At 36.6% G+C, this 14,335-nt stretch overlaps 1 protein-coding gene across 1 annotated transcript; it reads right to left on the reverse strand.

The window, feature by feature from the left end:
• Positions 1–7,109: 7,109 nt before the first annotated feature.
• Positions 7,110–8,066, reverse strand: LOC124226832 (olfactory receptor 13C9). The gene has a single exon (XM_046640590.1). The coding sequence runs from the start codon at positions 8,064–8,066 to the stop codon at positions 7,110–7,112; it is 957 nt and encodes a 318-aa protein (XP_046496546.1).
• Between the last annotated feature and the right edge of the window lie 6,269 nt (positions 8,067–14,335).

The following is a 14,335-nucleotide window of genomic DNA, read 5'->3' on the forward strand; positions in this document are numbered from 1 at the left end:
AAATTTCCTAACCCCTCTCACTGTGACCTCTTCTTCGGGTGGTTATGCACTGATAGCTCATAGGGATGAGGCATGGTTTCATCTCTAAGGACCTTGCCTCCTAAGGATGAGGAAACAGGCACTCCTAGACATTCTCAGTGGACACACAAATTGGTACATCCTCTGTGGGGGACAATTTGGCAATATTTATCAAAATCACAGATGTATACAGTTAACCTTTGACCACAGGTTACCTCTAAGTAATTATCACACAGTTCATTAAAGTATTATTTGTAATAGCAGAGGTGAAAACAACTTAAATTTCCATAAGAAGGGGACATAGAAATAATGGAATACTCTTCCGCAATTAAAAGAATAAGGAGCTTTTTGTGCATTGATATAGAAAGATCTTCAAGAAATATTAAGTGGAAAAGTAATGTTCAGAACAGATTATATGGCACACTAACATTTGTGTAAAAAAGATTATGTATGTATGTGTGTATGTATATATATACATACCTTTTTGCTCCCACACAGAATCCACACAGAATATCTCTAGAAAAATAAACAAGAATAGTTTGTTATCTCTAGGGAAGGAAATGGATAACTTATTAACAGGAATGGAAGATAGGCTGTTTACAGTATATCATTTAGCACCTTTTTAAAATTTTGAACCTTATAAATATATTACCTATTCATAAAATAAATAACATTTAAGCTAAATAGTTGCCTGTGAGATTCACAACCTTTCTCCTTTCACTTTTCCAGTGATACACCACATGAGACCATCCACTGCCATAGGACACAACCACATATGCTCGAAAATTGTTCTCACTTGTTCAGTATCACACACTAAATGGAAATTGCTGAAGACTAGAAGGTACTTTAAATATAGTCACATTCTCAATACTCAAGACACTTTACATGCTATCTTTAGGATTTCCAGGCCCATATCCACCTTCTGTCCCACCATCAAGCTCTAAGCTATTCTTTGACCTGGTTAAGGGTCTATGCTTCTACCCCATATCATTTCCTTTCCAGTAAATATGTTACTGATTTTATGAGCTAGTAAAATTCCTGGAACAAAATTACAGCCCAATAAATGTTAGCTATTATTCTTGTTCCATTCTCAAGTCCCAAGAGCCTTCCGTCTTCAGAATCCCTTGTCCACCTAACTTTATGAGGTACTTTGCTCTAAATCTCAGGACCATCTTCTCAATTATGCAACATAATAGGATCACTCCAAATCCATCACAATTTCCCTATTCTAATCTTCCTGGGTGGTCCAGTGGTTAAGATTGGGCTCTTCCATAGCCTGCAGCTTGAGTTTGCGTCCCAGTCAGGGAATGACACCACCTATCTTTCAGTTGTCATACTGTGATGGCTAAGTGTTTCTGTGATGCTGAAAACTATGCCATCACTATTTCAAATACCAGCAGGGTCACCCATGGTGGACAGGTTTCAGCAGAGCTTCCAGACTAAGGCAGACTAGAAAGAAGGAATGGGCCACCCACTTCCAAAAACATTGACCATGAAAACCCTATGAAGAGCAGGTGAGCATTGTCTGATGGAGCACCAGAAGGTAAGAGGATGGCACAAAAGACCAGGCAGGGTTCCATTTTGCTGTACACCGGGTTGCTAGGAGTTGGAATTGACTGGAGGGCACTAACAGCAACAAAAATTCTTCCTATCCCCAGCTCTTACCATTTTCTAGCTTTATATAAAATTTGCAGTTAGAATTATTCAGTTTTTCTGGGTAAGGATATAAACCACTTGAGATCCCAAAGGGCATTAGGTACATGTGGCAGTCATTGAACAATAGAGATTATACATACACCTGTAAAGGTCATCTCTGCAAAAACCATTGTTCCATGAGCTATCTCCATGCTACCTGATATTTAATCAATCATATTCCATAATATTGTCAAGAACACGGACCTTGTAGGTAGGCTTAGTGCAAACATGGTCTCTGCCCCTCATTAACTAGGTGGCCTGGCCATATTTCTGATCATCATCTTCCCCAGCTATAGAACGAAGATAAGGATGTACCTATACCATATATTTGTTGGTAAGATTCAAGGAGATGGTGCATGTAATTCAATTAGTTCCCATTGTTAGTTGTTTCTTTTATGCCTCGCTTTTATGGTTCCTCCTTCTGTTAAGAGTCTTTTGGCATCTCTGAACCAGTCATCCATGAGGTCAGGTATATGTAGCTTAAAAGCTTAATCAGATCACACACAGTGTTCTGATAAATGGTATTATTTTCATCTTACATACAAATCCTAATACACTTTATCACACTCACTCCAAACCTTTGGATGCCAGCAAATTAGGTGGCAAAAAGGAAAAATCACCCAAAGAATTCAATTCACTCCATAAATAAAATAGGGTTTTAGAAAGGTGTCAGCATTTTCCTTGTCTTAAAATACATGGCTAGCATTTTTTTGACCAAGGGTATTTCAACATTTTTAGCAAGCTTTTTAAAGTAAAAAAGAAAAGGAAAAGCCACTCACTTTTATAATTATGACCCAATAATAGAAAAGCAAATATTCAAAATAGTCACCAATTTTGCATGCAAGCACACTAGGATAATGGTCAACCAGGTCTCTTTCTGGCTATTCATTGCTTTGGTAAATTATCTTTTCAGATCTCAGGAAATGATTATGTTCACTTTTCTTTTCAAAACCAAATTTCTCATAGTATCCTACTCACGTGTTACCTCTGCATAAAGAGTCTGCAGCACAGCACCTGACACATAATTCACCTGGTTCTCAGTCAACCGAACCAAATGGAACTGCGTTGTTGCTGGGGACCAGGAAAGACTTGTTTGTTATGAATTTTATACTGCAGAACACAGAGGCAGCTCTCTACTGTGTAATGAGCTTCAATTAGCTACAGCAGATGACAGAGCGTCCAAATACTTGGTACTGCACTAAAAAGTTACACACTGACAAAAAGTAATTCACACCTGCAGGGCAAATGCCTTTCAGTTTGTTGCACAATTGCCTTTGCATGCAGAACTTCTCCTTTGGTCTCATAGCTCTTGTTGTTCCTACTATATCTCAGTGTTTAGACCCTTAAATTCCATTTTCAAACATCAATCTCTTCTCAGTGAGAAAAACATCCCATTTTCACACTTGACACCCTTAACCCATCAGTCCAACTCTTGCTTATAGACAATAAAAATTTGTTTCTTGTCTTTGCAGTAATGTATCTCTGAACCAGAGGTTGCCTGTTTTTCTAGGTTGCAGCAAAAACAGATATTCTCCTCTTGCTTTTCTCCTTGCAGCCAATCTTCATGACTAGGAGCTGAACCTCCAAAGGGGAAGCTACTGGTGAGTAATCATTTTGTCATAGAAATTCATAGATTTGCTGACATTTATAGAAATAGGATTGTTAAGGGTGTGATTTCCAGGATAAATTCCTCTAGTTCAGACAAAATATCACTATATTCTTCCAGTTTAACATAGGGAGAAAATTAATTTTTAGCAATAAATTTTAGGAATAGGGCAACTTTCCTTGAAGCTCAGCTGAAACACTGTTCCACTGCAGAGACGCATAAATACCTAAAGAATCTGCACCAGGCTTTAGGACACAGTTTAAATGTTCTTAAGGATCTCTATAAACCTCTATGCACAACTTTAAATTGCTTCAGACATGAAATATGTATAAAACTAATGAGACTTCAGAAATAAAGCCCTAAAGACTCAATTACAGCAGGTCTGTTACTCTATTTCGTACACAAAATTAGAAGGGGGCTCGTGTATTGTCATCAAATTTCGCCAGCTGAATTCACTCTCAATCTCTCATTCTCTCAATGTTTCTCTCTCTCTCACACACACACACACAATTTTTGAAGTATAATTGATTATTTACTGTACAAACAAATTTTCTGTTCACTTTATGGATTCAGCTTATAGTACATCTTGACTTTTTGAATAAATACATATTGTAAATATTCTAAAAGTAATATACTCATAAAAGAGGAAAGAATTTCTTTTTAAAGGAAGGAAGGAAAAGGAAAAGAGAAGGGAAAAGAAAATAAGACAAGGAAAGAAATCATTTCCTCAGGCAATATACAGAGGTATAAAGAACAAAGCTGAAGATAAATTATAGTTGAACAATCTAGTGATAAACCATAGGTCAAAGGAGCCTGATCTTCATTGTAAAACAATCTAACGACTCGGGCTAAAATCATTTGGCTCTCTCTCCTGAGTATCCACTGAAGCACCTTAAGGATAGACACTTTGGAAAGTTTTTTTCTTTTACTTTCCTTTATTTTTTTAAATTTATTTTTAACAAAATAAGCTCAAATTATTTTGTCGGGATAGAATTCTAGATGTGAAATGGGTAGGTCAAAATGAATGAAGATTTTTATGAATCTAAAAGATAATACTAACATACTCCCACCAGTAGGATGGTATTGCTGATTTTCTCTTGCTCTTGTCTCATTGGATTGTCAATAGTTCAGATTATTTTTCTAATCTAAAGGGCTTAAAACCGTATCTCATTTTTGCTTTAAATGGCATTTTTAATTACTAGGCATATTGAACTTTTTTGTGTCTTAGCTATATTTCCATTTAAATGTGTTCTATACTCATGTCCTCTAACCATATTTCTATTAGGTGTTTTATATTTTCTAATCTCTTCTGTTTACATGGAATTTATTGCACACCTACTCAGTGAAGCTCACAGTAAGAATCTCTGTAAATATAAAAATGCCCAAGACACAGTCTCTACCTCCACGAATCCCATAAGTAGTGAGAAAAATATCTATGTAATCAGATGATTTCAATAAAACATGGTAAAGATGCAATAAAAATGATGGCTTAATGTGCTATGGAAGTATAAGTGGCAAAGTAACTCAGAATCAAGAAATAATTTCTGGGAGAGGTAATACCTGAACTGATTCTTAATTTGGGAATGAGAATTTGAGAGGCAAGTCATATAGGAAAGGATATTTAAGTAAGAGGAGACAATAACACCAATGGTGAACTATAGGAAATATCATGATGAAGGCAGGAAAATCAAAATAAACTCAGCATCACAGGAACACAGAGAGGCAGGTGGGGGTTGGTGGAAGATGAAACTAAACAGACCAAAGCAAAGAGGGCCTCAGATGCTGTAAGTGTCAATCAGGGCTGAGTTACAAATAACAGAATACATTCTGGATTGTTTAAGCAGAAAGGAATTATTTCATTTACTATTATTATTAAATGATAGTGTGGGAGTGTTTTCATGCAGTAATTCCTTCCCAGTGTTCTCAGGAAGTTTATATTTTCAAAATCACAAAACCTAAGAAAAATTAACTGAGAAATTGGGGAAACATAAAAAGTCTTCAAAATATATTTTCTGAATGCAAAGACTTGTAGAGGCTCAAGTATTAAATAAAGCATATCAGTATCATAACAATAGCATATTTTCCCAGCAATTCTGAGCACACAGGGACATCAAGCCAGGTGACTTGTCATTCTTTTCTTCAGCCCTGCGAGGGGGAAAACTCTTCCTGGTCTTCTCCTGTGAGAAATGTGCACATTAAAATTTCTACTTGCTTTAATTAGTTTTCTTTCAAATGTTATAAATCTGATATAAGATTAGGACCTAGATCAGTCATCCCAGAGAGTTTGTGGAAACAGTTGGACTTAAGCTGTGAAAAAAATATAAAATTTGAGTCTGAGTATCCAAGATGGCCTGTGGGTCAAACATACTAAGCCTGACTCCAGAGGTGTTCTACCCACCTGGAATTCTTAGGGAGGAAAAGTCCTATGAGCTGGTGTATGGGAACTCATAGGTTCTTACAGCCAGTTTTGTCAGGGTGTGAATCTGCTATAGCAATGGTCTCAGTCTTTGCGTTGGATTTAATCTGTGAATAACTATGATGGAAGCTAGAGGTAATTAAATATAGGTCAAAAAGTGAACTTGGAAAATGAAATTAATGTACCCAAAATTCCACACTTAATTCTTATTTGTCTATGTAAAATATGTTTATGCCCAACATCCTCTGAATGCACTGATCTCTCAGTATAAAATTCCTCCACCAAAATGGATTTCCTACAATATGGCTCATTCCTGAACACACTTCCTCATTCATCTTGGGCTGTAAACTATAAATGTTCTTCAGATAGAGTAAAAATTTGAAAAGAAAGCCAAGGAAAATCAAAATAATGTCACTGCCTGCCCAACATCCCCCAATCCTCTGCTCCTCAGATCTCTAAGGTCACAAAGGAGTATAGTAACAGAAACAGAACATGAATGCAAGTCTACTCACTACAGATCAAGAGCTTGGATATTCTTCTTCTGAGATTTGGAAAAGTATTGGCATTGCCTCAGGATATCAAAGAAATCTGGCTGCTTCTAAATGAGCAATGATATGACCCCCATCCAACCCAAAACTTGTCCACATTATTATTCAGACCAGTAGACTGGTTTTCGAACTCAATTTTAATTTTGCAAAACATTTTTTGTGCTAAAGATAACAAGTAAGCTGAAACAAAGGAAGGAGATAAAATAAAGATATCCTGATTGATTGCATAGGCCCTGCCCTTAAGCCTCACTTACACTTTCTCTCAGCAGTCCCAAATACCTAGTATTCTTAGGGTTCCACAGGAAAAATATTCTAAATATTGAACAAGAAAACAGTATTTAATGGCTTAGGAGGATTTAGAGATTAATGTGAAACTATCTCACAAGGTTTTCCACTGGAAAATGTGGGTGCAGTGTTTTTGGGTTTTTCTGTTTTTCTTTTTTCACAACAGACAGATTTATTAATTTTGAAAGATTTAATGAAAGGTTTCCCATGAAATAATTTTATGTAAAAAACGTGAACATAAAAAGACATATAACACCCAATTCCAATACTGCAATAAATACAAAATATGAAAGATATTGTTCAAAATGTTCAAAGAGACAGTCTCCTAGGATGAGAGTAATAGGTGATCTCTTTCTTTTCCTCATACTACTCTCCTAGATCTTGTAAATTTTCCGCAATGAACATACAATAATTTTGAAATGCTATATGTCATTATAAAAATTTTTAAATAATATATGAAGGTAAAAAGGTAAAAATAATCAAGATTCCAGCGTAATCCTCAAGTTTCAGTAATGTGTTCACAATCCAATACCTTTTCCATTCACTTGGTAAAGAACCTTCTGTTAAATAGATGTTTTACTGCCTCCTTCACATCCTTGTTTCTGAGACTGTAGATTAAAGGATTCATCATGGGAGTCATCACTCCATAGAACATGGATATAAGTTTGTCAGTGGCATCCATGTCATCTGAATTAAGAGTCTGTTTAGACTTGGGCTTCATGTACATGAAAAGAATGGTTCCATAGAATATTATCACCACAGTCAGGTGGGCTGAGCAGGTGGAGAAGGCTTTGCTTCTCCCCTCAGAAGTACGGATCTTGAGGATGCTGGAAATGATTAATGAGTAAGAGATGACAATCAAGAGCAGGGGCATCAATGTGAACAATGTCGTGGCCACAAGCATGATGAACTCATTGCCTGAGATGTCAGCACAGGCCATCTTCATGACAGCCAGAATTTCACAGGCAAAATTATTGATGACATTATTCCTGCAGAAGGTCAATTGTACCACAAATGCAGTTTGTACTGCAGAGTTGACAACTCCTGCAAACCAGGAGCCAGCTGCCATGGGCACATAGGAATTCTTACTCATGATGACAGAATATCTCAGAGGTTTGCAGATAGCCACATACCGGTCAAAGGCCATCATGCTCAGGAGCACACACTCTGTTGTCCCCATGGCCAAGCCGAAGAACATCTGCACTGCACAGCCAGAGAATGAGATGGTCTTTCTTTCGGAGAGGAACCTCATCAGTGTGGAGGGAATGGAGGTGGTGGTGTAGCAGATGTCCAAGAACGAGAGGTTCCCCAGGAAGAAGTACATGGGGGTGTGAAGGTGGGGGTCCAGGATGCTGATTAAAATAAGGGTGCCATTGCCCAGAAGGATGACCACATACATTATTAAGACGAGCACAAAAAAGAGTAGCTCAAGCCTTGGGTAATCAGCAAGCCCCTTTAAAAAGAATTCTACCAGAATCGTTTGGTTTTCCCATTCCATTTTACTTGCTGTCTTCTACCTGTAAGAATTCAAAGAATTAAATAATAATAATAATAATAATAATAATTTCTTTACCATGGTAAGTCTGAGTTCACGAATGCACACATATAAAAATTTGCCATGAACCCAGTAAGAAGAATGAAAAAGAAAATAGGGGAGGGGAAGAAAAGAAAAGGTAAAGGAGTGAAGAAGGAAACAATACAGGAAGAGAAGAATGAGGGAGAAGATTTGCATTGATCACTCTTTTTGGGCCAGCAACTTTGTGAGGTTTTTTCATATATTACTTCAATTAAATCCCACAATTATTATCATTTTAAAGATAGCAAACTTATCTAAGTTAAACTAAGAGGGTTCAAGCCTAAAGTCATACAATTAATATGTAGCAAAGCCTACGTTCCAACTCAAGCCTGCTTGTGGTCCATAATGATCTGAGATGTTTTTATGAACTATAAAAGCAACAGTGAATGCATTATATCAGAGATTTGGTTAAATTATAAAGACAGCCTAGCTCGCAGGTCAGGAAGACTCAGCAGTAACCCATTGCATATCAAAACATCTTAAAGAAGTGTGTCAATCTGATGGGAAAATGGTCAGCAATAAACCCAACAAGTGTTTATTGAATGCCTGATTGCCCCAAAACTGGGTGCAATTCATGTAAAGCCCAATAATCTGAACTCTTCTTGTTACAATGCAAATTTTTTTTTGGTTGGAGATAAGAGTAATATTTTAATGTTATTTTAAAAGTTATCATACAGTAAAACATACAGTAAAATTGATTTTGTCTCTTTTAGTGCATAGTTCTATGAATTTTAAAACATGTATAGATTCATGCAACTATCACCATAATCAGGACACAGAACTCTTCTATCACTCTAAAAACTCCCTTATGCTATCCCTTTATAGCCACCCGTTTCACCCACTCATAAATCCTGGCAAAGAATAACATGATTTTTATCCCTATAGTTTTACCTTTTCCAGAATGTTATATAAACGGAATCACATGAACCATTGGTGTCTGGCTTCTTTGGTTTAGCATAAAGTCTCTGAGATTCATCTAAGTTGTTACTGCTGAGTACTATTCCATTGTATGAATGCACTATAGTTTGCTTATCTAATCACCTGTTGAGAGACATTTGGGTTCTTTGAAGTTTTTGGCAATTATGAATAGAGCTGTTATAAATACGCCCAAATTTTTGTGTGAACATAAGGTTTCATTTTTCTAGGGTAAATATTCAGGCGTGCCATACTGGATGATATCAAACATGAATATTTAAGTTTATAAGAAACTGCCAGGAGTGATGTCAGCATCATGGGAGAGTGAATTCTCCTGGTAATCTTTCCTCTCCACCATACAACAAAAAAGATATTCATACTCCAACAGAGGACATCCAAGCACAACACAAAAGACATCTGAGAGACCCATGCAGCCATACGACAGAGGGTGGAGAGGCTGGAGCACCCCTCAGAGGAGGTGGAATGGGGTAAAATAAAACTTTGCTCCCTCCCCAAAAGACTGTGCTTCAGGTCTGCACACGGCCTCCAAGAGGGAAGGAAGAAGGAGGGATGTTCAATGGCAGGAACATCAAATATCCCCAAGAGCCTTGCAAACTAGAGGGAAGCTCTCTACTGGAGTGAAAGCTATCGCAGGAGGTGACCTCATCAAGTCAACACCCCAAGAGAGCAGATATTAACAGCAGGGTGAGAAAACTCTGAGACCACGCAGAAGAAAGTACCCCTACCCCCTACTGGCCCAGTGCCAGCTCCAGTGCCTGGGATCTTGGCAGAACAAAGAGGGCTCAGAATATGCAGCTCTTGATCCCCAGCCAGTGGTGATCGGCGGTAACTGTGACCAAATAATATCACAATACACAAAAACAGAGCCATACCCTATAGCAGTATCAAAAATTATATTCAATCTCCAGACCAGAGAAAAAATGAAAAGTACCCAGAAATCAGTCCTGAGGAAACAGGAATATGTAATCTAAATGACAGAGAATTCAGAATAGCTATCATCAAAAAACTCAACAAGTTAAAAGAGAATGTAGAGAAACAATTCAATGAGTTGAGGAGATACTTCACAAAAGAGATTGAAACTATAAAGAAGAATCAATCAGAAAAATTGCAGATGAAAGACACAATGGATGAGATAAAACAAAATATGGATTCCCTGAATGCTTGAGCAGACATCACAGGGGAGTGAATCAGCATAATTGAGGATAGACATGTTGAAATGCTCCAGGTAGAGGAGGAGAGAGAACTAAGATGAAAAAGAAATAACAAAAGTCTCTGAGAAATATCCAACTCAATTAGGAAATGCAACATTAGAATTATGGGTATTCAAGAGGGAGAAGAGAAGGAGAATGGAACAGAAAACTTGTTCAAAGAAATAACGGCAGAGAACTTCCCAAACCTGGTGAAGAAGATGGAAATCCATGTGGAAGAGGCTATCAGATCTCCTACACATGTCAATGTAGAAAGACCGACTGCAAGGCATATAGTAGTGAAACCGGCAAAAGTGAATGACGAAAAAAAAAAAAGCACTAAGGGCAGCAAGCCAGAAGAAAATAACTCACAAAGGAATCTCTATCAGGATTTCAGTGAATTTCTCCGCAGAAACCTTAGAGGCTAGGAAATACTAGAATGACATATTCAAAGCTTTGAAGGATAAAAGCTTTCAGCCAAGAATACCCTATCCAGTGAAAATATCCTTCAGATATGATGAAGAAATAAAAACTTTCCCAGATAAATAAAAGCTAAGGGAGTTCGTAGCCATGAGACAGCCCTACAAGAAATCCTCAAGAAGGCCCTAATACCTGAACAAAAAAGGGAGAAAGGGGTTACAAAGCATAGAGTAAGGAGATAAATAGGTAGAAAAAAAACCAGAAAATTGTAGCTACACTTCAGAACAGGTTAGCAAATACTCAAGTATAGCATTAAGGATAAAGGGAAGGAAAACACCAAAAACAAAGATAATCTTGTCATTTTAACCACAAACTCACAACACAAGATGGAATAAGATGTGAGAAAAACAACTTAGAAGGGAAAAAGGAAAGAGACTGAATCGGTTTAGTCTAAGGAAATAAGAGGCCATCAGAAAATGGACTATCTACAAGATTTTGAATACAAATCTCATGGTAACCACTAAACAAAAAAGCAGAACAGAGACACAAATAATAAATAAGGAGAAAACAAAGAAACACAACATAAAAAACTAAATAACTCAATTGGTAGGCCAAAATACATAGGACAAGAAAAAAGGAAATGCAGGAGAACCTGAAAATGAGTGATAAAATGGCAGCATTAAGGCCTCATATATCAATAATCACCCTAAACATAAATGGATTGAATTCTCCAATAAAAAGACACAGAGTAGCGAGATGAATTAAAGAACAAGACCCAACAATATGCTGCCTCCAGAAAACACATCTCAACTCCAATGACAAAGAGAACTCAAGAATACAATTCCATTTACAGACTCAACAAAAAGAATAAAATATCTAAGAATAAATTTGACCAAGGAGGTGAAGGACTTATACAATGAAAACTAAAAGGCATTATTGAAAGAGATAGATGATGACATAAAGATATGAAAATAGATTCCATGCACATGGATTGGAAGAATAAACATAGTTAAAATGTCCATACTACCCAAAGCAATCTATAGATTCAATGCAATCCCAATCAGAATCCCAATGACATTCTTCACAGAAATAGAACAAAGAATCCTAAAATTCATATAGGGCAACAAAGACCCTGAATTGCTAAAGCAATCCTGAGAAAAAAGAACAAAGCTGCAGGCATCACAATCCCTGACTTCAAAATGTACTACAAAGCCATAGTAATCAAAACAGCATGGTACTGGTACAAAAACAGGCACATAGATCAATGGAACAGAATTGAAAGCCCAGAAATAAAACCCTACATCTATGGACAGCTAATCTTTGACAAAGGTGCCAAGAACGTACAATGGAGAAAAGATAGTCTCTTCAATAAATGGTGTTGGGAAATGTGGACAACCACTTGCAAAAGAATGAAAGTAGATCATTATCTCATGCCATACACAAAAATAAACTCAAAATATATTAGACTTGAAGATAAGTCCTGAAACCGTAAAAGTCCTGGATGATAATAGAGGTGGTACACTCTTTGACGTTGAACTTAAAAAGACCTTTTCGAATACTGCGTCTTCTCAGACAAGGGAAATAAAAAAATAAACAAGTGGGACTTCATCAGACTAAAGAGCTTCTGCAAGGCAAAAGAAACTAGGATCAAACCAAAAAGACAACCCATCAACTGGGAGAAAATATTTGTAAATCATATATCTGACAAGGGGTTAATCTCCAGAATATACAAGGAACTCACACAAGTGAACACAACAAAAAAAAAAACAGCCTGATCAAAAAATGGGCAGAGGATATGAACAGATGTTTTTTCAAATAAGATATACAGATGGCTAATAAACACAGGAAAAGATGTTCAACATCCCTAATCATCAGGCAAACGCAAATCAAAACTACACTAAGATACTACCTTACACCTTTTAAAATGGCTATAATGACTAAGACTAAAAATGAAAAATGTTGGAGAGGGTGTGGAGAAAAGGGAACCCTCACACTGCTGGTGGGAATGCCAATTGGTGCAGCCACTATGGAAAACAGTATGGAGAGTCCTCAAAAAACTAAAAATAGAACTACCATACGACCCAGCTATCCCACTACCGGGTATCTACCCAAACAACTTGAAATCAACTATCCAAAGTAACATATGTCCCCTTATGTTCATTGTAGCACTATTCACAATAGCCAAGACATGGAAACAATTCAAGTGCCCATCGACTGATGATTGGATAAAGAAGATGTGGTATATACATACAATGGAATACTACCCAGCCATAAAAATGACAAAATCATCCCATTTGCAAGAACATGGATGGACCTGGAGGGAATTATGCTAAGCGAAATAAGCCAGACTGAGAAAGACAAACACCATATGATTTCACTCATATGTGGAATATGAACAAACACACGGACTAAGAAAACAGTTCAGTGGTTACCAAGGGAAGGGGGCTGGGGGATGGACACAAGGGGTTGAAGGGGAGCACTTGTGTGGTGCTGGACAAGAAATAATGTACATCTGAAATTTCACAATGATGTAAACTATTATGAACTCAATAAAAAAAAAAAAAGAAACTGCCAGTTATCCAGAGTGGCTGTATCATTTTTACATTCTAACCAGAATTATATGAGAGTTCTAGTTGCTTCCTATTTTGATCAACACTTGTTATTGTCAGTATATATATATTTTACCCATTCTAATAGGTATGTAGTGATATTTCATTATGATTTTAATTTGCATTTCTCTAATGACTAATGTTGGGCGTGTTTTGGTTTTTGTTTTTTTGCCATCCTTCCATTCTCTTTTGTAAAGTGTCATTCATGTCTTTCGTTCATTTTTAATTTTGTTGTTTTCTATCTTGTTGAGTTTTGATAGTTCTTTATTCTGGCTATGAATCATTTATTACATATATGGTTTGTACATATTGTCTACAAATCTATGACTTGTCTTCTCATTCTTCTAATTCAAACACATTTAATTGCCATTTTAATTGGTTGTTGCTTAAGTCCAATTGAAGGGCACACACAGAAAGACTATAACCAAAAAGACATCTTCCAATAGGGCAGTTCCATTTTGTTGGCATACAGCTTTTTGTAGAATTCTCTTATAATCCTTTGTATTTCTGTGGTATCGTTGTTATTTCTCCTCTTTCATTTCTAATGTTATTCATCTGAGCTTTCTCTCTTTTTTCCTTTGTTAGTCTGGCTAGGGGTTTCTCAGTTTTGTTTATCTTCTCAAAGAACCAGCTGTTTGTTTCACTGATCATTTCTACTGCCTTTTTTTGTTTCAATTGCACTTATTTATGCTCTGAGTTTTAGTATTTTTCTCCTTCTGCTGACTTTGGGCTCTGTTTGTTCTTCTTTTTCTAATTCAGTTACGTGTAGTTTGAGATTGCTTATTCGGTATTTTTCTTGTTTGTTAAGGTGAGCCTGTATTTTGATGAATTTCCCTCTCAGTACCACTTTTGCTGCACCCCATATGAGTTAGTATGGTGTGTGTTTTCATTTTCATTTGTCTCCAGATATTTTTTGATTCTCCTTTAATTTCTTCAATGCTCCATTTGTTGTTCAATAGCATGTTGTTTAGTCTCCACATCTTTGTCCCTTTCTCAGTTTTTTTCTTGTAATTAATTTCTAGCTTCATGGTATTGTAAT

The sequence above is a fragment of the Equus quagga genome, chromosome 1 (assembly GCF_021613505.1).
Source record: "Equus quagga isolate Etosha38 chromosome 1, UCLA_HA_Equagga_1.0, whole genome shotgun sequence".
NCBI classification, from domain to species: Eukaryota; Metazoa; Chordata; class Mammalia; order Perissodactyla; family Equidae; genus Equus; species Equus quagga.